Here is a 23,745-nt window from a genome sequence, read left to right as displayed (position 1 = left end):
TTGGTTGCGACATATACTAATCTATGACTCCAGCCTAGAGCTAGTTACAAAACTAATTTCAAACTAATTCAATAAATTCAGCATATTGATATTACTGATATTCTTGTATTAAAATACATACCTTAAATTCGTAATCATTCACACTGATTTGTCTTTATTGTTGGGGTCTGAGAATTTGCCCTTGCCACACAACATCTGGCAATTTTGCAACTTTCATCTGTCAACTGTCACCATTTCACAATTCACTGCGGTCTGTTCTGTCATTCTAGATAAATTTTTCAAAAGTAAAAATGGGTAAAAATCATGAATCATTTGCTTTGCGCATAAAAATGTGATTTATTTTCGGAACTTGTTTGATTATACTGTGTTCGAAAATCTGTATCTGTTCAGTGTACTAGCCTTTACTTACTATTTCTAATATTTGCTTACTAACTATGTATAAAGACAGCAAGGATTACATCGCGTTGTTGAAGTGACGAAGTAACCTTAAGTTGAACACATGCAAGTTTATTGTTGTTGCCTACCTACTGTTCATCGTTTATTGAGATATAATGGCGGACAAAATAAGGTACCTACTTATTTTTTTCTAGTTGATCCGCCCTGGCTTTGCCTGGGTGCTCGATAGATAAATATGAATTTGTCACATTAAGTATTAGGTAGTAGGTACAATCTATACATATAATAAAACTGTAGAAAAGTGGTGTCTGTACAATGGAAATATATAAAAAAAAGTAGCGGGGGTTGTTATTATATCGATGCCGAACCCGAAATTGTAATTATTTTTTTTTGTCTGTTTGTCAGTGTGTTTGTGCACGCTAATATCAGAAACGGCTTGTTCGATTTAGATACGGTTTTCACTAATATATTGTAGTAAGCTTCACTTAGCCTTTTGTGTTTATTTCATGTCAATCGGTTCATAAATAAAAAAGTTATGTCCATTTAAAGAATCACGGCGAACATTTTTAACGTACATGCTGCCCGAAAAGTCACTATTCCACGCGAACGAAGTCGCGGGCACAGCTAGTACATAATAAACCTTCCCTACCAAATTTTCTGAATGATAATGAAAACCGTATTAAATTGCACTGAATTTAAAGGTACCTACTAAAATTGTTCCTGTTACATTGCTGGCCATTGATTTGCTGTTATCTATTGAGGAGTTCCATCCTCCAGCTCCAAAACCGTTCATCAGATCTTCACTTTTAAATTAAAGTTACTTAACTATATAATATACAAGCTTTGTAAAGCTCTGCAAACTAACCCAAATTCACAATAAAGATATTTGAATTTGAAGGAAATAGAATTGAAAAAATTGGTTAAGATTTCACAGTTATGGACTAAAATTGATAAAAAATATTCCTGATTCCCGAATGATCCTTATCATTTTTTAACCCCCGACCCAAAAAGAGGGGTGTTATAAGTTTGACGTGTGTATCTGTCTGTGGCATCGTAGCGCCTAAACGAGTGAACCGATTTTAATCTAGTTTTTTTTGTTTGAAAGGTGGATTGATCGAGAGTGTTCTTAGCTATAATCCAAGAAAATCGGTTCAGCCATTTGAAAGTTTTCAGCTCTTTTCTAGTTACTGCAACCTTCACTTGTCGGGGGTGTTATAAATTTTTAATTTACACTTGTCCACTGTTCGCTATAAGTATGGAAAGTTGTGTTCAAATCTGTTCAATTATTTAACATAGACAGCAAACATTAAAAAAAATACTGTTTTGGGCTATATACTTCCAATTAAAATTTTAAAAATAGTACTTATAGTTATTGTACAGAAATCTTCCAGTTAATTTTATTAAAGTATAGAATTTGCCTTTTAATAGTTTCATTGAACAAGTAAATTATATTATACCAACCAATTATAATTGACCAAGTAAAAACTTATGAAATACAACTAATAATAATAATTAATAAATATTTACAGAATTAATTCAAAGTTTGATCTGCAAGACAATTATGAGCCATCTGATTCCGAAAATGAATATTCTACTGGAGAAAAACAAATACTAGACAAGCTACGTAAAAGGAAACACCAAAATTCAGACAGTGAAGAAGAGGTGTATGCTTTTTCTGGGTCCGATGCTGATTCTGAAGAGAAAAGTGATTTAGGAATAGCCGATAGTGATTTAGATGGAGCAGAAAAGTCTGATGATGACTTACCTGACTCCAAAGCCTGGGGTAAGAAGAAGAAGTCTTACTATTCAACTGATTATGTTGATGAAGATTATGGAGGGTTTGGTGATGATGAACAAGATGCTCTTATGGAAGAGGAAGAAGCTAAGAATATACAAAAGAGATTACTTGAACAGCTTGGTGAAGATGATTTCACTCTTGACTTCTTCAACAAACAAACTGCAAAAATTGACGATGGAGACACATTGATAAAACATGATGTTAGTCAGATGTCCAAGAGACAGAAGCTGCAATTGTTTGAGAAAGAGAGTCCAGAATTTGCTGGTCTTATTGAGGACTTCAAATCCAAGTTAACAGTTGCAAAGGATGATTTACAACCAGTTATTGAACTAATAAAAGGTGGGAAGCTTCCAAGCTGTTCAGCTTCTAAGTTTGTCAAAACTAATTATGATCTGATCTTAAATTACTGCACAAACATCAGCTTCTATCTTTTATTAAAAAGTCAAAAGATTAATATTCAGAATCATCCTGTAATCAAAAGGTTATACCAGTATAGACAAATGCTCAAAAAGATGGAACCTATTTATATAGAAGTGATAAAGCCACAAATAGATAAAATCTTAAATGCAATGAAAAATAATATCAAAATGCAAAAGATTAAAGAAAAGAGCAAAAAACGTAAATCTGACAAGCACCCTGATAACCCTAGTAAGAAACTCAAATTATTAAATGCAATTGAAAAAGATGACGGAGATGACACTGGAGTTTCTGATGATGACAACGCTGAAGATGAGAATGATTTAGTTAATAACAATAAAAACAAATTTAAAATCGGGATACAAAATGATGATCAATCAGAGGAAAGTGGGTTCTCAGACAATGATGAGGCAGATAATGAACATGATAACCCAACAAGTTCTAACAAAGTGAAAGACGTAATACCTGAGGATGTTGGAGACAAGAGGGAGATAACTTACCAAATTGCCAAAAACAAAGGATTGACTCCACACAGAAAGAAGGAACAGAGAAATCCCAGGGTGAAACATAAGCTTAAATACAGAAAAGCTAAAATAAGGAGGAAGGGTGCTGTTAGAGAGCCAAGAACAGAAATTACAAGATATGGTGGCGAAGCTTCAGGTATTAAGGTAAATGTGAAAAAGAGCATTAAAATAAAATAGCCTTTATTTAAAACTGTGTTTTTTAATTATGTAGTATGTTTTTATTTTGCACAATAAAGCAATTGATAACAATCTGGTTCATCTTATCTTCTAGTGCTGCCACCTGCATGAAAGAAAAAAATGGTTATAAGTGAAAATTATTGCAATTTTTAAGTAATCCTAATCCTACTAATATTATAAAAATGTGAAAGTGTGGATGTTTGTTACTCCATCATGCAAAAACTACTGGACGGATTTGGCTGACATTTGGAATGGAGATAGATTATTTATAGCCTGGAATAACACATATGCTACTTTTTATCCCAGAAAATCAAAGAGTTCCCGCGGGATTTTGAAAAACGTAAATCCACGCGGACATCAGCTAGTCACACTAATATTATAAAGGCGAAAGTTTGTATGTGTGTGTGTGTGGGTATGTTTGTTACTCCTTCACGCAAAAACTACTGGACGGATTTGGCTGAAATTTGGAATGGAGATAGATAATATCCTGGATTAGCACATAGGCTACTTTTTATCCCGGAAAACCAAAGAGTTCCCACGGGATTTCGAAAACCTAAATCCACGCAGACGAAGTCGCGGGCGTCAGCTAGTAGTATTATAAATGTGAAAGAGTGGATGTTTGTTACTCCATCACGCAAAAACTACTGGACGGATTTGGCTGAAATTTGGAATGGAGATAGAGTATACTCTGGATTAACACATAGGCTACTTTTTATCCCGGAAAATCAAACAGTTCCCGCGGGATTTTGATAAACGTAAATCCACGCGGACGAAGTCGCGGGCATCAGCTAGTTTTTAATAAGCTTTGCTTTCTGTGGATTTATAGATTATGATCCATTTTAATTATAGGGTAAGAGGTTGAGTCAACATTGCTTACCAAATGCTATGTATCAAAATGCATCTTACATATACATCCCTAGAAAATATATAATCTACATTCTTGAAAAAAAAAAGGAAATTGTAATTGTAACTTACAGTTTCAAAACTTTGTCTTTTCCCCCTGAAGCCACATGTGTACCGTTGGGTGACCAATCAACAGCATACACCTCGTCAGCATGTCCCGGCAAATCCAGCTCAAGCTTCTTTGTTTTCATATTCCACACTGCAATACCACATATAGAATAGAATAGAATAGATTTTTATTCAAATAAACTTTTACAAGTGCTTTTGAATCGTAAAATAATTTACCACTGGTTCTGAATGCCGAGAAGAACCAGCAAGAAACTCGGATCTTTGATTGTGTAATATGCTTTTGCCAGGAGCATACTTTTAATGGATTTTTTTAAACGTTTGTAAAGGCAAGTCTAACTGACTGTGGAATTTTATTATAAAATATTACACTCATTCCCACAAATGACTTTCCCACTTTTCTGAGGCGGAGCGTAGGAGTTGCGAGCTTATTACGGTTTCTAGTTGGCCTGTCATGGAAATCACCGATTTTTTTATATGAAATATACATTAGTCTATTGCACAGTAACAAAATAGCTGAGAACCTATGCCATCAGCCAAACTGGGCCTAAGTTTTGGCCAAAACTTACAAAGTCCAAGATTTCTAGCGAATGCGAAATAGAACAACCTGTTACGAATATGCCAGAGGTCAAAGAAGTGGCAACGCGCGTGGGGCGGGGTTACACTGCGTTGTTGTTGACAACAGTCAAAATGAATTAAAAAAAAAACATGATTTTATTCACTTTAGTCTTGAACTGAATTTCTGAGTTATCATATCAATATAGGATAGCTGATCAGCAGAAACCAACCATCAATTGGACACTACAAAGTAGTAAGTAAGTTTGGTATATTTAAAGTGTTTACCTTTTAGTGTTGAATCTGCGCTAGAACTGAGCAATAGTCTGGAGTCAGCTGACCAAGCTAACATGTACACTGCCTGCACGTGTCCTCTTAAAGTTGTAATAAATTTTCCCGTTGTGGACTCCCATAACTTTACTGACTTGTCGAAAGATGCAGAAGCTATGAACCTGAAACAAGTAACATTTTATGGTTTAGTTTAAGCTAAAAAAAGAAAGACTAATTTCCAACTTAGATTGCCACCGCCATGAACATTTGCAGCATCAATGAAATAGCGCCTTGAATTATGCGCCTTGTGTTTCTATGCATTCGCACACAATTTAACCAATTGAGTTAAAACTTAGTACAGTTGTCGTTGGCACTTGCGTGAAGATTTTTGTCATAGTGCCATCAACATACAAATACAATACTATTACAATACTATTATATTACTATTGTGACAGTAATTTATAAAAGTCAAATCAAATAAAGCATATTATTTTTTACTTTTGACTTTCAATTTCCGTAACACGAGTGATAGCCAATATAGTACACTTTTTTGTACTTTGTTTTACATGAGTGATAGCCAAAGTAGTGCACTTTTTTGAATGACCAAAGATAGGAAATTAGATGATGGCCAATGTCCCAATGGAGAGGCACAATAAGAAGAGTAGTAGCTGACCTTGTATCAGGTGAGAACTTGACATCATTGATCAGCTGCTGATGCCCGGTCATACGAGCGAGGGGCCGCTTCTCTTTCTCTGGCAGCCACAGGAATAACGTGAAGTCGTCTGAACCGCTCACCAGTCGCTCTTCACCCTTTGGGCATGTTTGCTCGTACCTTTCTAGAGCCCGCTGCTGTAACACTTTCTCTAAAAATATTTTTAAAGCTTGATCTAAAGACTAAAGTTTAAATACACCATGCACAGTTATTTGCCTCGTATTCAGATTTACCTCAACTGTAGTAGGAGTATTTGAAATTATTTTCATTAATATATTCAAAATGCCTTAAAAACTCACTATCATTTGTATAGTCAAGCCTGTCTAGGATGGGGTGAAAAGGTCCAGTTCTTAAGATATAATCTGTGCTTAGTGCCAACGTGTTGACCCAGTGTGCATGGCCTTCCAGTGTTCTACATAATATACCATCTTCAGATCTCCACACCTGTACACATACAACTTAAAGTTAGACTAAAGACATAAGTAAAATGCTGACATACTTTATAACAATCTTTTTGTGAGTGGCTCTGGGTTAAATTCCCATCTTGGTTAATTTAGTTGGTCTAAACTCTAAACACTTCAGCTGCCGTTAGTTACCACTTTATAGGAATATTAGAAAGTTAATGCAAGCTGATAAAGTCAAGCATGATATGGTGTCTAAAATGATTAAGAGTGGCTTATCAAACCACTATAATCTTATGAGGCATGTTACTCACAAGTAAATACCTCTAATGCAGTGGCAAAGCATGGGCGCCATTTCACTAACAAGCAGAACCTACACAGTCGATATATATTTTTCAATCTATAGTTTTAAATAATTTAAAATGTCTTGTCATCAAATGTATTATAAAGGTCTTATCATACCTAGCCCAAATTTTTGGACCTAGAAACTGAAATGCACTCAGGTTCCTTTTATAATGCAGACAATGAATGATGCCAGATATTTCAAAATTCCCTCAGGATAGGGATTTATATTTTCGCTTGGCTAAGCCGCGGATGGTAGCTAGTGCTGTACAAAAGAAGCATACTCTCATTTACTTCCAACCTTCCACTTATTTTATAAGGTGGCATATAAATGAACACATTTTATATAAATACAAAATTATTTGTATATATTCGTAGCTATAATCTCAGGAACTTTGTACACCTTTATGGTTCTGTCTTGTGAAGCAGTATAAATGAGACCAGTGCCACCCCACTTGACACAGGTCACTGCTTTAGTATGTCCAGTCAGGCTTTGTATGGTGTGTCCGGTCACTGTATCCCATATCCTTACATCCCCATCTTTGGAAGAACTGGCTAGCTTGCGGCATTCTGGATTCCTGGTAAGTTATTTTAACAATAATCTCCTGAATAGTTTGATAGTTCTAATAAAACTTATTAGAACTATCAAACTATCACAAGCACCTCATTCTCGAGCGTTCTTATTCAATTCGTTACAATAATCCTTTACATGGATACAATTGAAACTGTAAACATTACAAAAGTTACTTATCTACACTTAGCCATTTTAAAACATATTGTTGAAAAATTTGCCTTATCCATCATGCATTTATCCATTACCATCTACAGAATATTTACAAAAACTTTTAAATAAATAATTTAAATTACCTACTTGATATAAGGTTCCCAAGCAAGTGCAGTAACCCATTGTTTATGACCTATCATAGTTTTGCCAATCTGGTTACCAGATACAGGATCCCATAGCATGATTCTTCCTTGTTTGCAAGCTGATGCCAGTTTGGAGTTATCTGGAGACCAGGATATGCAAAGTACCCAGTTTGTGTGGCCTGTGTGAAAGAGATAAATAGCTTTTAGTCCTAGAAATATTATTTTATTTTAATATAATAAATTTTATTTTATTCTATTTTTCCCATACAAGACCAAAATATTTCCATTCAAACCTGCATACACACACACATGCATGCATGCATGCATACAGTTCTATAATGTTCTCAAAGGTATGTAGCCTGCCAATCCACACTCGTCTAGTGATGGTCTATGGCTTAAACCGTATAATTCTGACAAAAGACCTGTCTTCAATAGTGGGCTAGTGATGGGTTAAGATGACTAATTGATGACTGTTTCCTTTTTTGAAATATTTAAACGGTTGTTACCTTTACAAACATGCAGTGGAGTCTGTGTTTGTAAATCCCAAAATCTGACAGTTGTGTCTCCTGATCCACTGGCTAAATATTTCCCTGATGGGCTAAAGCTTGTTGATATTACAGCTTCGGCATGACCTGGTATAGAGCTGGAAAAATATAAAGGATGATCCTATCTTACTGATATTATGAATATAATAGTTTGGATGTTTATTGCTGGAATTTGGAATTGAGATAGTTTTTACTGTGAATTAACACACAGGCTACATTTATTCCCAGAAAATCAAAAACTTCTCTCAGGATTGTAAAAACCTAAATCCAGGACAGCACAATTATCTAGTTTAAGCATACAATATGTAAACAACATAAAGGGTACATTCCAATTATAAGTGATGCAGATTACCGATGCATCTACACTAATAAATAAAATTGAATCTGTCTGTAATTTCGAAATAAGTACCTCATATCAAGCTCATATGGTTATTTGAACAATACCATAACTGAATCACACATTTTTAAAATTTTTGTCTGTCTGTCGACTATTACGGATGGGCTACTTTTGTCCTGGAAAATCAAAAGTTCCCACTGGATTTTTAGAAACCTAAATCCACGCGGGCGAAGCTGCAGGCATCAGCTAGTTGCTTTATAAATTGCAAATGTTTTTTCTGATTTAAGAGGCAGCCCAGCAATAATATTGTTAAAGTAACTAACTATGTTCCAGGTGAGGTACCAATAACTTTATTCTCTTTTGTAAAACTTATAAATACCTTGTACAACGAGTAACAGGTCTGACTTTAAACACAGCCTGCTGTTGATATATGATTTCTACCACCTCTTCGGAGTTTAACTTATCAACATCTAGGGTGTCTTTGAGGGTTGATGTAATTTCAACATCTTTGACGAAAAATAAAAATGGTTTGTCTTCCTGAAAAACAACATTACACCATAATATATTACAGTGCTATGATGATGTAAAGGTAACCAAGGTTTTAATAACTCCTATATTTTAAGAGAAACATTAATTTTACCTCTTTTAATAAGGCATTGCAAATAAGTGTTAGTTGTTCTTTAGTAACATTTAAAGGTAAATCTAATGGACTGCCGGTTTCTTCTCCGGTGTCAGACTTAAACCTAGCTTGCACACTTATAGGTAAGTCATTATCTATATCCATTTTGTGGTCTTCTTTATTTTTATGAAATACTATTATCCAAGCTATTATCCTACACACAAATTATACCTAACCTATAAACCAAACGTCAAAATCACGTGTTGATTTTTTTTAATTGGCTCTGGGTTCTAGTTCTAGCCCTTTGAGCATCACCACATGTTGCTGACGTCACTAGTTGACACAGACTAAAAACCTTGTTTGTAAAGCCAGAAGAAAAAAAACCTTGTGCCAGACGAGAAAAAAAAACCTTGTTGATATCGATGGTTGACATGCGGCATGCAATTCGAGAGTTCAGAAGATTTTTTGTAACGTGACGTAAAGGTGCATATACACTGTGCTTGTTGTACCTACATTATCTGCTTATCTGTTTTATTTGTCAAAAAATGAAAAATGGGCAACATTGATCTTTAAATGTCTGACGTCGGCTTTTAACTTACGTGTTATGTTTGTTGCTTTATTTAGAAAAACTTGAATTCTTTTTAACTTAAAATGAAAATCTTATATATTTTGTTTCTTTTGTGGCATGTTGCTAAATGTGATGAACATACACATACCTACAAGGACAGTGAACAAGTGGTGCTCTGGATGAACACTGTGGGCCCGTACCACAACCGTCAGGAGACCTATGCATACTTTTCTCTACCATTCTGCGCTGGCACGAAAGTGACCATTGGCCATTACCACGAGACGTTGTCGGAAGCTCTGCAAGGCGTCGAATTAGAAATAAGTGGTTTGGACATCACCTTCAAAGATAATGTACCAGCACAGCAATTCTGTGCCATCGAACTCGACGAGCAGGCATACAAGGCGCTAGTCTACGCTGTAAAAAACCATTACTGGTATCAAATGTACGTGGACGACCTGCCGATATGGGGGATCGTTGGAGAGATAGATGGTGACAATTATTACATTTGGACACATAAAAAATTTGACATTGGATATAATGGGAATCGAATCGTGGAAGTCAATCTTACAGCCGAGAATAAAGAGCGACTGAAGCTGAATGCTAAAATCCCTTTCACATATGAAGTGAACTGGAAAAAGAGCAATATCAAATTCGAGGATCGCTTTGACAAGTATCTAGATCCTAATTTTTTCCAACACAGGATTCACTGGTTTAGTATCTTCAACAGCTTCATGATGGTTATTTTCTTAGTAGGTCTTGTTTCCATGATACTTATGAGAACTCTTCGTAAGGATTATGCTAGGTACTCAAAAGATGATGATCTTGATGACCTAGAAAAAGACCTGGGAGACGAATATGGGTGGAAGCAGGTCCATGGGGATGTTTTTAGACCTGTGCCTCATTTGGCATTATTCTCTGCACTGATTGGAGCTGGTCATCAACTGACTGTTGTGACATTGGCTGTTATAATTTTCACAATATTTGGCGAGCTCTATACTGAGAGGGGATCCTTATTGTCAACTGCTATTTTCATCTATGCGGCCACTTCACCTGTAAATGGTTATTTCGGTGGTTCCTTGTATGCTAGGATGGGGGGCAGACTGTGGATCAAGCAGATGCTGCTTTCTGCATTCCTGTTGCCAGTACTGGTGTGTGGGACGGCTTTCTTCATTAATTTCATAGCCATGTACTATCATGCATCTAGAGCCATTCCTTTTGGTAGTATGATTGCTGTGATGTCCATTTGCACTTTTGTGATTTTACCCCTTACCCTGGTTGGAACTGTTCTCGGACGCAACTTGGCGGGACAGCCTGATTACCCATGTCGCATTAATGCTGTCCCTAGGCCTATTCCTGAAAAGAAATGGTTTATGGAACCATTTATAATCATTATCATGGGAGGAGTTCTTCCATTCGGCTCTATATTTATTGAGATGTACTTTATCTTCACATCGTTTTGGGCATACAAAATCTACTATGTATATGGTTTCATGTTGCTTGTGTTTGTGATATTAATGATTGTCACAGTGTGTGTGACTATTGTTTGCACTTACTTCTTGCTGAACGCTGAGGACTATCGTTGGCAATGGACTAGCTTCCTCTCCGCCGGCAGCACTGCAATTTATGTATACCTCTATTCATTCTACTACTTCATATTTAAGACAAAAATGTATGGCTTGTTTCAAACCACTTTCTATTTTGGCTACATGGCATTGTTCAGCTTGACTCTGGGAATTATTTGTGGGACTGTGGGATACATTGGCACCAGTATATTTGTGAGGAAGATATATTCAACTGTTAAGATTGATTGAATGTTGTGTTTTGTGTAATTACATTTTTCTTTAATGTGATTTGTATGATAAGTTTTTATTGCTAGGCTACAAGTGGAAAGAAAATGAATTGTGTGATCTAGAATTCTAGACAAATTGCAATAATGGCTAAATTTTAGACATTCCTCATAATTTTATTGGTTGAAAATTCACATAGTCAAATACATTATTTATTCATTAAATTAATCCTTTCAAGTATTGATGTCAGTAGCATGGTGATTAATATTTGTCCAGATTTGAAGATGAGGTTCTTTATTTAATCCATATTATGTTTATTTTAAACAAATACATGTTATTACATGTATATGTATACTTTGTTGACAGAGATTAAATGAATCAAATAAGGCTTAGATAATTTTATTTGCATTCAAAATAGTCATGAAATCAACTATTTATAATGCATATATTGTTTTCTTTCAATACTATCTGGTTGTTTTATGCACACAAGGATGTTATTGTTTTACGTTTATATCTCAATCAAATATGTACTATGTAAATATATAAAATTAAAAAAAAAATAGAATTTAAACTGTTGGTTTTGGTACTAATTGATTTATTTAATAAAGATGTACCGCTTGACTGAGATGGTTTGTGTGGTAGTGTGTAGGTTGCAGGAGGGTTTGAATATTGAATTCCCTGATTCCGTACCCAAAGGGTGCCAATGGGACTATTACTAAGACTCCACTGTTGTTGCTCAGTTCTCTGTCTGTCAATGGCAATGTCTTGTGAACTGTAATAGATAGAGAGCTGAAATTTTCAAAGAATGTGTATTTTATTGCTGCTATAACAACAAATTATAAACATTTCAAAATGACCACCATGAAAATTAAAAAAAATTAAAGTGTTACTTCTTGTACTATGGGTATGGGACCTTTTTAAAAAACCGATTTCTTTAAATGACTGATTTAATCTGTACCCTACCTCATAAGCCATCTCAGTTAAATGGTAAATCTATACATTTACTTATCTCTCTATATTTTGTTAGTCACAATAAAACTTCATATTAATCATTATATATCTATTCTCTACCTAGCAGACTAAGAACTGCTTCTAGACAAAAGCAATGACTCCTAGGTAGGTGATTTGTAAGTAATAATCTAGATGTAATTTTACCTATGTAAATATTAACTAGAAATTATTAGAAATAGTAATTACATTTAACTCTTTTTAAATGAGTGTTTATAATAATTGCATTACGTTGTATTTAATTTGTGTGATAAGATAAAGGAATTAGTTGTATACTATTATGCCACCCAGCATAAATCTGATAAAATGTAATGTACCTATCTGAATATATCATTTTCGGAATTAAAAGGTGACAAACTATTAAAAGTTGTATTTTATTTTATTTTTCATCAGCAGCTGTGAAGACTTGTAGTGGGTAGTTTGAAGCTTTTATAGCAAACCAAACCAAACTGAATTGAATACCTACTTAGTTTTCATTGTATCCATCGAGAATTATCTTACTGAAATAAAATGCTACCAATCAAATCCTGACCATGACTCATGAGTGAATGTGTCTTGTGATATTTCATGTCATCATCATCATGATCAAGTCATTGACGGTTCACTACCGAGCACATTTCTCAGAATGAGAATAGGCCGCCACACTGGCCAAGTGCAGATTGGCAGACTTCACATTCCTTCGAGACATTATGGAGAACTCTAAGGCATGCATTCCTCCTGATGACATTATAACTCCGAAAAGTTAGAGGCTCGTGCCTAGGATCGAATCTCCGAGCTCCCAAATAGGAGGCAGGTGCTTTAACTGCTAGGCTATCACGGTTTTTTCCATTTAACCTTGGTTAATATACTTTAAAGTAAGTACCTGTGAGTGTAGCTTAAGCAAAATGGGATTGAAATATCTACAAACAATTTCATTTCCTATCGATTTTTATTTGAGATCATTTTTTGGACTAGTTTTTTCAGTTTTGAGGAAAAACCTTTTTGATTTTGGAAAAAATATACTCTGGCAACAATTTAGTTTAAAATGTTTCATTTTTGTGCTCACAGACTCATGCAGTTACTCTTTCTACCCGACTGCGGCGAAGCTCAAAGGAGGGTTGTGTTTAACCTGGATGTATGTATGTCCATTCCTATGCCCACTCGTAACTAAGTACTCACAGGCCAACCGATTTTGATAAATGATACGTCGGGTTTGATGGCGAGAGTTTCACTGGGTACCTACATAAAATTCTTAAAAAATTAAAATGCCGAATTTTATGCTATTTAACTTACGGGCTGAAAAATATGCAGTGCAAATCGCAGTCAGGGTTTTTTAAATTACTTGTGCTGTAAATTGGAACCACTTCTGTCCATATATTTTTCTTTTGTATCAGGTAAGAACACGGTAAGAATGAGCAAATTTTAAAATATAACAAATAATTTATTTTCAAATAATATTATTATCAGGGTCAACAAATGTTTCGACGTCCACTGTCCCTTTTCTGGATTTCTTGCCGCCGGGTACTTTAGCGTTGAAACTCTGCGCCGTCCGTTTCCTTAGCATGCCGATGTCTTCATTCTCATCGCTTTGGTCGGCCCACTCCAGCACCAGACGTCTTCCGTACAGATGAGTTGATTGGCATAAAGCTTCGAATGCAGACTAGAAGAGAAAAGGTTTAATATGGATGACTAACACTTTACTTAAACAACTATTAAGCTGATCGCATATCTAGTTATCTTACGTTCGTAATATCGAACAGCAGACTAAATGGTCTATTCAGAACCAAATCACAGTGGTAAAAATGTCGCTGATCAGTTTCAGTGTAATTGAATAATTCGAAATATAAAAACCGGTCAAGTGCGAGTCGGACTTGCAGATGAAGGGTTCCGTTTCTAGAAAGATCTTGATCTTGGCCCTTTGGACTAGTGGAGAAATTAGTGTGGCCATGGCTAAAAAGTTTGGAGATCCCTTCATATAGACTAGAGGTAAGGCCCGTTATTCACTTAAACAGAGTGTCCAATTGACCTATCAGATTTTTGAGGACTTGATTATTTTTTTCATTCCATTTATTAAGAATCTGAATCTTTAAACACAATATCTCTCATCTCCGCTTTTATCAATACTGGGTTTAAGCGTAGATTGTATTATATTATATACCTTTGCATCAGCTTTTGAATAGAAATCGACAAAGGCGAATCCTCGATGTTGGTCGGTACCAGCAGTCAATTTCTTGGGCAACCGCAATGTTTTGATGTCACCGAATGCTCTGTAAATGGAAAAAGACGTTTAGAAATAGTGTCTCTCCTATGTGGAATAGCGACCGCGTCATGACAGAAGAAAAGTGGTTGTTACTACGCAAATCGCAATTCAGGCATAAGGCTAGGTGCACCGAAACTTTACACTTGCTTTGCTTTCTGCGCCTCTTCACGTTAACATTGCTATAAAGTGCAATTCAGCTCGCACAGCGCTGCAGCCTGAAGTTTAATAAACGCCTCTTTCTATCGCGTAACTCTTGTTTCTCACAGAAGACCTTACGTTTAGCTCGTTTAGTTAAGAGTTAGCTAGTGACTACGTAGGGGGCGCCATCGTTGATTATATTTTAAAAATTACGTGGTCAGAGTATCAATCATCAAACAAGTACGTGCTGGTACTACTTGACACCTAAATTCAAGATTTCTATATTATTCTGCTTATTTTTCGTTACTCTTATACGAGTCCTTTTGATGCTGATGGTACAAACTAATAGGTATTGTACTGTATCAAATAGGTAAGGTACTTCATCTTGCCTTACCTAGATCCTTGCCTTATCAAATGAAATTCATAGCTTATTAGGTATCATGTAACTACATACTGCGTAGGAGTTACAATTTTCGTAACGTGTGCCGAAATTCTTTATTATAGATAGGTCAATATGCCAAAGTAAGTGGTGATAAAAAATTTGTTATTGGTATCATAAATGTAATTGTGATATTGGTTAACACATTTCCAGAACTGATAATGACATTTGATCATAATTCCGATTAGTCTAAAAACATGATTAAAAATGTTTTAAAATAGTTGTGATAATAGTATACTATTAGTAGTATGATGCGATATAATGTTATCAATGATTATAAAACAATGTCCCTGTGCAAAGTTTGTGTCTGTATGCGCTAACTTCAAAGATTAAAAAACCGAAAATCAAATCTGTTTGGGTACTTTGTCCAACCCTTGCGTAGCCGGAACACGACCATTCAAACAATACTTATAAGGAATAACTATTAGGATTTAAGATAATAGTAAGTAAGTAAGTAAATATTCTTTATGGTACACCAAATTTACATAAAGAAATATAACTATAACGAAATATTGGCTGCTCGCTTTACATTTGAGGGAGGTATGGGTTCAAACTTTCACAACCCTTTCCGGTACGAATGTGAGTATGCAGTGCCTTACCTAAATATTTCGTGAAGTTCATTTCTGTTGGCTTGAAATGGCACGTTGCGTACGAGGATTTTTGTTCCGTTTTGAACTGTGTCCTTCGTACTCTTTTTAGATGATTTTACCTCTGTGCTGAAACAAAATAACAAGAATAAAAACATATTTCAAAATAACACTATAAAAATATGCATTTTAATGTTGAAATTATTGTGAGTGAGAATAGCCGGAACATTCTATACTTAAAAATATGCATCTTCCTAATATTATAAAATGTGAAAAGGATGTTTGTTACTCTTTCACTACAATCCTCAATAGCTCAACGGTTATAGGAGCAGACCGAAATGTCGGCGGTTCAATCCCCACCCGTTGCACTATTGTCATACCCACTTCTAGCACAAGCTTTACGATTAGTTGGAGGGGAAAGGGTAATGTTAGTCATGATTAAAATGGCCAATATTTTTATTTAATTATTGGAATATAAAATAATATAAAATAGCTTATACCCTGCATTAACAGATAGGCTACGTCCCGAAAAATCAAACCAAGTGATTTTTTAAAACCTAAATCTATATGGACAAATTCATCGTCATTGTTTACTTAGTATTGAAATAATCTGGTGCAAATTTTATAAGATCTGAAGTAAAATTGCAGGAAAAGCCCTTTTTTATAGAACGAAAGAAAATTCAAGAACCTCTTTCAAAAAAGATTCAGCATAAAATGGTCAGAAACATCAATCATGATGTCACAGAATCTCAGCAGTGCTATCGATAGCATTTTTTCATTCACAGACATATTTTTTAGTCATATTTTTATTCGCTTCTTTCTCCTACTTGATATTTTAACTACTTACGTATTTCCTCTTTCGGATCGCTTCAGCTCTAATGTCTTGCCATCAAGTGTGGAACTTTGTAACTCCTTCAGAGCCTCATTGGCATGTTGCTTTTTAACAAACTGGACAAAACCGTAACCCATGGATAAAAATTGTCCAGGATTTTTAGGGTCCTTTTTCTTTGCTATCGTTACGCTATGTATTTTTCCACAACCAGAGAAATGCTGTAAACAATTGGCATTTAATTTATAAAATAGATAGTCGTTTTGACAAGGATATCAATAATGCACCAAAAAATATGCACTGAATTTACAACTTCCAACTTTATATAAGTAAATAAATATAGCTGTTATTCAATTCAAGTACCGTTTTCAGTTGAGAAAACAGTAGAAATGATTATAGACAGGTATTATGTTTAAACAGTATGTTATATGTAGTCAAAATTTCAAATAAACTTGGTATTGAAAAAAAGGTTGGTAAGGTACTTGTCCGACTGCTGAAGTGAGTAACGAGTTGAGCTATCAAACTAGGAATGAGTTGACAAGCAACGAAAAGCGAGTATTAGAAGTAGTTGGGATAGTTTTTTCGCTGGACTAAGAGTGTGTGTGACGGGCGATTACTCGTTCCGTGGCCCAGACATAGTATTTAAATCCCTGCATTGGTACTTCTAAAAGCCTAGAAACCTAAACTCTAAACCTGTACTTACTGCTCTTAAAGATGCTTCAGTAGTTTTGAAATTAATATTCTTCACAAAAAGTGTAGTATCATTCTCTGGCTGCTCCTCTTCAATATAGTCATCAGGTTCTTCTGCTTTTTCTTGTTTATTCTCTTCTTGTTTGTTGTCTGTGATCATTTTTGTTTCTTTTGGTTTCTCTAACTCCTTTTCCTTCGGGTCATCATCAGAGTTTTCTTTACTAACTTCTTGGGGTTTTTCTGAAGATTTTACGAACACATTTTCAGGCGCCCACTCCAAATACAACGGGCCTGACTTAAATTGCGAGTATGCTAGTTTGCCGAATGCTTTTTTAGCTTCGAAAGGCTCAATAAAGTCTACAAGTGCGGTTATGCCGTGGTTAGGCATTAGAAACCTAGCTAGTTGGCCATGCTTTTCGAATATGCCTTTGATTTCATCTTTGTCTGTTTCAGCAGGTAGATTTTTTACAAGGATACAGGTTTTTGAGCGTTTTTTTGCAGGCTGGAATATAACATATATATTACAAAATAACTTAATTATTTTAGATAATTTAAATAAGCTTACCTATCGCATTAGGTTTGCCTGGAAATATAGATTTAAGTTTCTTTTATAAATACATAATAAAATAAATATAAAACAAGGTATATAAGGGAATGACAGAGTTGCACGTATTAATCAGCATTTCATTCAGCTGCCCACAAGTTAGAATTATATATGATAAATTGATATAGCTATTAGCTGCATAGTTTTGGTAAGAGTTTCTTGCTGAGTTTTCTCAGTAGAATTTTCTTTGCGAACTGGCGGTAGAAAAGACTAGAAGTAACGAAGTTAAAAAATTGTTTATTGTTAGATGAAGTATTATAAATTTTGAAAAAAAAAAGAAGCCTTCTTACTCTATTGAATGCATCCAAATAGACACCATTGGATTCGAGGAAAGATTTAGTTTCAGCAACTAGTTGTGTTTCTCCAAGGGCTAGCCTTACGGCGGCACTAGTATCTGAAAATAATATTCAATTTAATCACACTAATATTATAAATGCGAAAGTTTGTGTGTATGTTTGTTACTCTTTCACGCAAAAACTACAGGATGGATTTGGCTGGGAATGTAGATAGATTATACCCTGAATTAAAACAGGATTTTATCCCGGAAAATCAAAGAGTTCCTACGGGGTTTTAAAAACCTATATCGACACGAACAGCATCAGCTAGTGTTTAATAAAACTGCCAGACCCCTTCCAAGTTAGCCCGCTTCCATCTCAGACTGCATCATCATAGCGCCAGGTAAGATCGTAGTCAAGGGCTGGCTTGTAATGGAATAATAATAAAAAACCCGGCCAAGTGCGAGTCAGACTCGCGCACTGAGGGTTCCGTACTCAGGTATTTTTCCAACATTTTGCACGATAAATACAAAACTATTATACATAAGAATAAATACAAATCTGTTTTAGAATGTGCAGGTAAAGCCCTTTCATATGATACCCCACTTGGTATAGTTATACTACTTTGAAAATTGAAACACATTTTAATTTTTTTTTTAAATGATGTAACCACAAATTCGCGGTTTTCAGATTTATTCCTGTATTTGTGCTATAACCTACCTACCAACAGGAAGTACTCTATAGGTTTCTTGACAGACACGACGGACAGACGGACAGACAGACAGACAGACAACGAAGTGATCCTATAAGGGTTCCGTTTTTCTTTTTGAGGTATGGAACCCTAAAAAGTTAACCAAACCTATGGGCAGTGAGTTAACATAAACTTACTTTTGTTATTATCACTGAGTAATTGCTCTTTGGTAGTGTTGTAGTTGGCTGCGACCACGTCCGCGACTGCGTTGACTCCCAGGAACAACACGTTCCAATTGTGGGACGACTTCGCTTGCTGTTTCAGCTTCTTCGCTTTCTTCTCCTTGAATGATAGGCCGTCTGCAATGTTATATGAAATTGAATCACACTAATATTATAAAGGAGAAAGTTTGTATGTGTGTGTGTGTGTTTGTTTGTTACTCCTTCACGCAAAACTTACTGGACGGATTGGGCTGAAATTTAGAATGGCAAAAGACTATACCCTGGATTAGCACATTGGCTACTTTTTATCCCGGAAAATCAAAGAGTTCCCACGGGAAATTTTAAAAAACCTACATCCACGCGAACGAAGTCGCGGGTATCAGCCAGTTTCAAATATTTTGTTGCTCTGCTGGATGCTCTTATCTTACTTATCCTGGGTTGTTTTTAAATAGGGTAAAATGAGGTAAAACCCACCGTCATTGTCTTCGTCCTCAAGTTTCTCAGTCCTAGCGGGCAATAGATGCAGCATCCGGCCGCAGAACGCCGTACCGTCGAGCTCTGTGTAAGCCTTCACGGCGTGCTCCGGTATCACAAACGTGACTGTTGCGAAGCCCTTCGGTTGGCGGAGGATTGGGTCTATTGGCATGTGGACTTCTGCTAATGGACCTAAATGTTTTAAACGTTAAAAAGTAAAGTCAATAAATGGACATAATATGAAATTAGAACCAATTTCACCAACAGAAATTCTAATAAAAAATTACATTTTTCTGGTTTTGTAGACCTTAACTTTAATAAGGAATCTTCATGCAGGTATCATAAACACCTGTACTCAAATGCATAGGTAACAACTAGACGGACAATCAAACATTATTTTTAATATATTATACTTATTATAATGTATTTTATCAATAATACTAACTAACCATATTTCTCAAACAATTGTGTTAGCTCTTCTTCCGACACGACATACGCCAAGTTCCTCACAAATATACTGCCGCTTTCACCTACGCTTTCTTCATTATTTTCTCTCTAAAAAAGGCGAAAAGGTATAAAAATCCAAAGTTTAAAGAAAAAAAGAATAAAACAACTTTCTTAACTGTATTTTTATTGTACCTATTTGTTATTTCTTAAAGAAAACCTACCTCTCGATTTTTCCTACTGTTTTTCTGTTCCTCTTCTTCTGCTTCTTTCTTTGCCCTGTCCTCATACTTATGTACATGTAATCGGTGATTACCTGAAATGAAAATAATCCATACTATAGTAATATTATAAATTCGAAATGTCTGTCTGTCTGCTAACTTTTTCACTTTAAGTTTGGTATTGATATTGACAGGTTACTTTTTTGTCCCAGAAAATCAATTAGAGATTTTTTTTTAAACCTAAATCCATGTTGACTAAGTCGTGGGCATCATTAGTTTGATACAGAGATAGCTTGCATCCAGCGACAGATAAAGGCTACGTTTTATCCCAAAAAATCAAATCCTCAGGATTTTTGAAAACCTTAAATCCACACGAAGTCACTGGCATCATCCAGTTTCCCACATTTTTTTAACACTACAAAGTAAATGAATGATTATTAAGTGCACTGGCAATTTATATGTTGACTCTTTGTCCTGGATACAGTAAATTTCAAAAATAATCATTCTTCTTTTCTTCTCTATAGCTCTTTGTTCAAAAATCATGATATTTTAAGTTGCACTTATCAATAAATTGGTCAGCCATCAGTTTTTATTACCTATGAAGAGTTTGTCCTTTGTTAGCGCCTTATTTAATTCTTTTTCAGTTCTAAAGCCTACATAACAGAATCCTGTTAGTTTCTTTTCTTTTCCAAGAGGTAATCGTATTGAGTAGGGTACGAGTGGTTTAAAAAATGCCTTAACATCTTTCTTTTTACATTTATATGGTAGACCAGTTATCTGTAAAGAAGCAAAATCATTCATAAGTATCAATTGTAAGTAAAAAACTGGTGAGGTGAATGGGGTACCAGAAAGAAGCAAAGGTGTTGTCATAGAGAGCAACAATATCACATAACAAAATACAAGAGGCTAAGAGGACTTGATCTCAAGTAAAAACATTAATTAGTATTGTCAAATCAAAATATTTTTTACCAACAGAGTTACACCCTTCTTTCTTTCTTTCTGGGCTAGTTTCCGCACTTAAACGTTTCCATCTGTTGTGCGTAGAGTTACGCACATTCTGAACCAATTCACTTTTAGTGAGCGTCACATAGATAAAAAAGTCTGTGCATCAGCAAACAAAGCTATGCGCCTTTCTGGTGAGTCACTAAATCATGACGTGCGTTCCAGATGTTCAGGGTTGGTTGACACTGAGTATCTGCACAGGCACAACCAAGCAGCCAAAATCCTTCACCAAAAGCTTGCTTGCTTGCTGAAGAACAGTCTTCTGGATGAGAGTTTGTTATACAAGACTGGTGCCTATTTATACTTTACCTCCTTTATTGGTGTACTGCCCCACCCGTCATAAATTTTATTTTATTCATTGAAAAGGTACACAAAACTGACTGTAACTATAAAGTGTAAAAATATATGAACAGTAGGTAGATCATGATCTAAGTAACATCCCTAATCTCATTAGAAGCTAAATGTTAAAAATAATTCACTCAGCTACTGAAACACAGCAATTGCTCAGGTGATAGTAGCCAAAAATAATAATTAGTAGAAAAAAATTGTATAACGTTATGAAATGACGCACTTACTTTAACGTAAAATAAAGGTCTGTTTCTTATTTTCTTGGGTTTAACCTCTTCTACTGTTGCTTCCTTGTCTTTTTCTTTAAAACCATCCACTTTTTTCATTAGCAACTTCATGTACTAGAAAAAAATAAGATGTTTGAATTTGATAGATATAACTCCAAATTGAGATAAAGTTTACATAAAAAGATAGTTGTCTATCACTACCAATACTATAAATACGAAAGTGGTTTATGTATTGGGGGGATATAAACATATGAGTTATGTTCTAATTTGCTACAGAGAATGAGGAAGCTATTGCTCCAATGATCATCAGATCATTTGATGAAAATAAGATTCAAGAAAATAATGAAATACTTATTCATGTATGAATGTTACAATAACCAAGTTATTCAGTCAATTGTATCTTCTGAAAAGTAAGGGTATGGGGATACACCCCTATGGTTTGAAGCCCGCGAGATACATAGTCAAATTTACCTCTAAATCACTGATTCCAGTATTAGCAACTTTTTCTTTTTCTTCTTTTTCTTGTTCATCTTCTGGGGGTTTGTCATCGACTTGCGGACCATCCTCATAAGGCTTTTCATCTTCCACACTGCTGTCATCACTTTTGCCAGTTTCCTCTAAAGCCTCTTTGATCCAAACTGTTTTTTCATTTACATGAGCCTCTATGAATTCTGCAAATAATGGGTCATCTTTGTGCTAGAAAGGAAAAATACTTCAAGATATAGGTGTACTTTGACAAAATATTATAATATTATGAAATTCTTAAAAACCTGATAATCATAGTAAAAAATATTGAGATTTTTAAATTGGTTTGTAGTTTAGTAGTAACTTATGAAGTTATGTATCAATAGAATCATATTTGTAAACAAACCTTACGAATAATCAAATTATAATTATACTAGTCACTAGTGGATGCCCACTACTTTATCAGTGATAATTTAGGTTTTTAAAATCCTGAGGGAACTCTGATTTTCTGGGATAAAAAGTAGCCTGTGTTACTATCCAGGTCTTTAAAGTCTATACCCATATAAAAAATCATGTCAATCCATTGCTCCATTGTGAGAAGATTAAACAAACACACACATTTTCCCATTTAAAATATGGGTAGTGATAACTGAACAGTCAAAATGGTTGGATAAAACTACACATTTGTAGCCATTTTTAGTTTGAGAGCATCACATTATAAATTATTATGAACCGTCATGAAAACAGATTTAAACTAAGAATTCTCTGAAGACCCTAACAAGGCTTAAATAAAAGCTTTGTGAGAATATGATTTGATGTGTAAAGAGAACAATTACCTTTTTTAAGAGTTCTTTTATCTTATTCTTATTTCTTTCTGCTTTGCTTAACTTATCTTTTTTAGGTTTCACATTTTCCTGTGCCTCACTCTTATGAAGTTTTTTATAAGCTGTGCTGTCTGACGCGTATTTGCTCCATGCTTTTGGTTTCTTCTCATCTCCCAAGTTAGCGCAGAGTTCTACATTGATTTTCATGCTATTAACAAAAGTACCATCAAAATGTTCTTTTGCCGCTGCAGCCTGTTCGTCTTTTCTGTATCCCACGAAACCGAAATTTCTGAATTTGCCATCTTTTGTATATTTTAGTTGGATATCAGTTACTTCACCTTTTTCACTGAATAAATCCTTTAGTTTTTCTACAGTTATCTAAAATTTATTGGTTGTGTTTAAGAAAAAAGCTTTACAGGCCGTTAAGTTTCAGGTTTAATTCTAAATTTATCACAATTGACAATATCTTACCTTATTCGGCAAATTCTTAACAATAAGTCGAGACATCACTAAAGTACTCTAGGTTACAATAACCAAGAGAAGAGAATAGGTAGCTAATGAATTACATTAGCAAAAACGAAAAGTATGTTTTAATTTATTAATGTTGAGTCCCAATGTTTTTATATAAATAACATGTACAAAAGCACGTGTCCCGTTTTTCAATGATAATATTTTGAATATTTCCACTTGAGCCCTCAATGAGCCTAGTACGTCAGTGTCAACTGTCACTTGTCT

General features: G+C 34.9%; 4 protein-coding genes across 4 annotated transcripts; 2 read left to right on the top strand and 2 right to left on the bottom strand.

Moving 5' to 3' along the window:
* The first annotated feature begins 224 nt into the window (after positions 1-224).
* On the top strand, positions 225-3,384 carry LOC123872527 (something about silencing protein 10). Its single transcript, XM_045916847.1, has 2 exons — positions 225-568; positions 1,926-3,384. The coding sequence occupies exons 1-2, from the start codon at positions 552-554 to the stop codon at positions 3,310-3,312; spliced, it is 1,404 nt and encodes a 467-aa protein (XP_045772803.1). The 5' UTR covers positions 225-551; the 3' UTR covers positions 3,313-3,384.
* Positions 3,299-9,191, bottom strand: LOC123872526 (notchless protein homolog 1). The gene is made up of 10 exons (XM_045916846.1): positions 8,951-9,191; positions 8,690-8,847; positions 7,935-8,071; positions 7,433-7,607; positions 6,965-7,139; positions 6,118-6,262; positions 5,780-5,969; positions 5,125-5,288; positions 4,288-4,414; positions 3,299-3,415 (listed from the first exon to the last, which is right to left on the bottom strand). Exons 1-10 carry the CDS (start codon positions 9,092-9,094, stop codon positions 3,403-3,405), a joined length of 1,428 nt encoding a protein of 475 aa, XP_045772802.1. The 5' UTR covers positions 9,095-9,191; the 3' UTR covers positions 3,299-3,402.
* A 267-nt stretch (positions 9,192-9,458) lies between these two features.
* LOC123872524 (transmembrane 9 superfamily member 3) lies at positions 9,459-12,658 on the top strand. Its single transcript, XM_045916842.1, has one exon. It carries the CDS (start codon positions 9,581-9,583, stop codon positions 11,306-11,308), a length of 1,728 nt encoding a protein of 575 aa, XP_045772798.1. The 5' UTR covers positions 9,459-9,580; the 3' UTR covers positions 11,309-12,658.
* Positions 12,659-13,691: 1,033 nt separating this feature from the next.
* LOC123872521 (probable RNA-binding protein 19) lies at positions 13,692-23,720 on the bottom strand. The gene is made up of 15 exons (XM_045916838.1): positions 23,482-23,720; positions 23,023-23,388; positions 22,193-22,417; positions 21,722-21,835; positions 20,741-20,921; positions 20,148-20,239; positions 19,929-20,034; positions 19,480-19,671; positions 18,982-19,143; positions 18,109-18,212; positions 17,228-17,716; positions 16,543-16,745; positions 15,708-15,824; positions 14,430-14,538; positions 13,692-13,931 (listed from the first exon to the last, which is right to left on the bottom strand). Exons 1-15 carry the CDS (start codon positions 23,515-23,517, stop codon positions 13,719-13,721), a joined length of 2,709 nt encoding a protein of 902 aa, XP_045772794.1. The 5' UTR covers positions 23,518-23,720; the 3' UTR covers positions 13,692-13,718.
* Between the last annotated feature and the right edge of the window lie 25 nt (positions 23,721-23,745).

The sequence above is a fragment of the Maniola jurtina genome, chromosome 15 (genome assembly GCF_905333055.1).
Source record: "Maniola jurtina chromosome 15, ilManJurt1.1, whole genome shotgun sequence".
Taxonomy (NCBI): domain Eukaryota; kingdom Metazoa; phylum Arthropoda; class Insecta; order Lepidoptera; family Nymphalidae; genus Maniola; species Maniola jurtina.
This window is presented reverse-complemented; position numbering and strand designations above follow the sequence as displayed.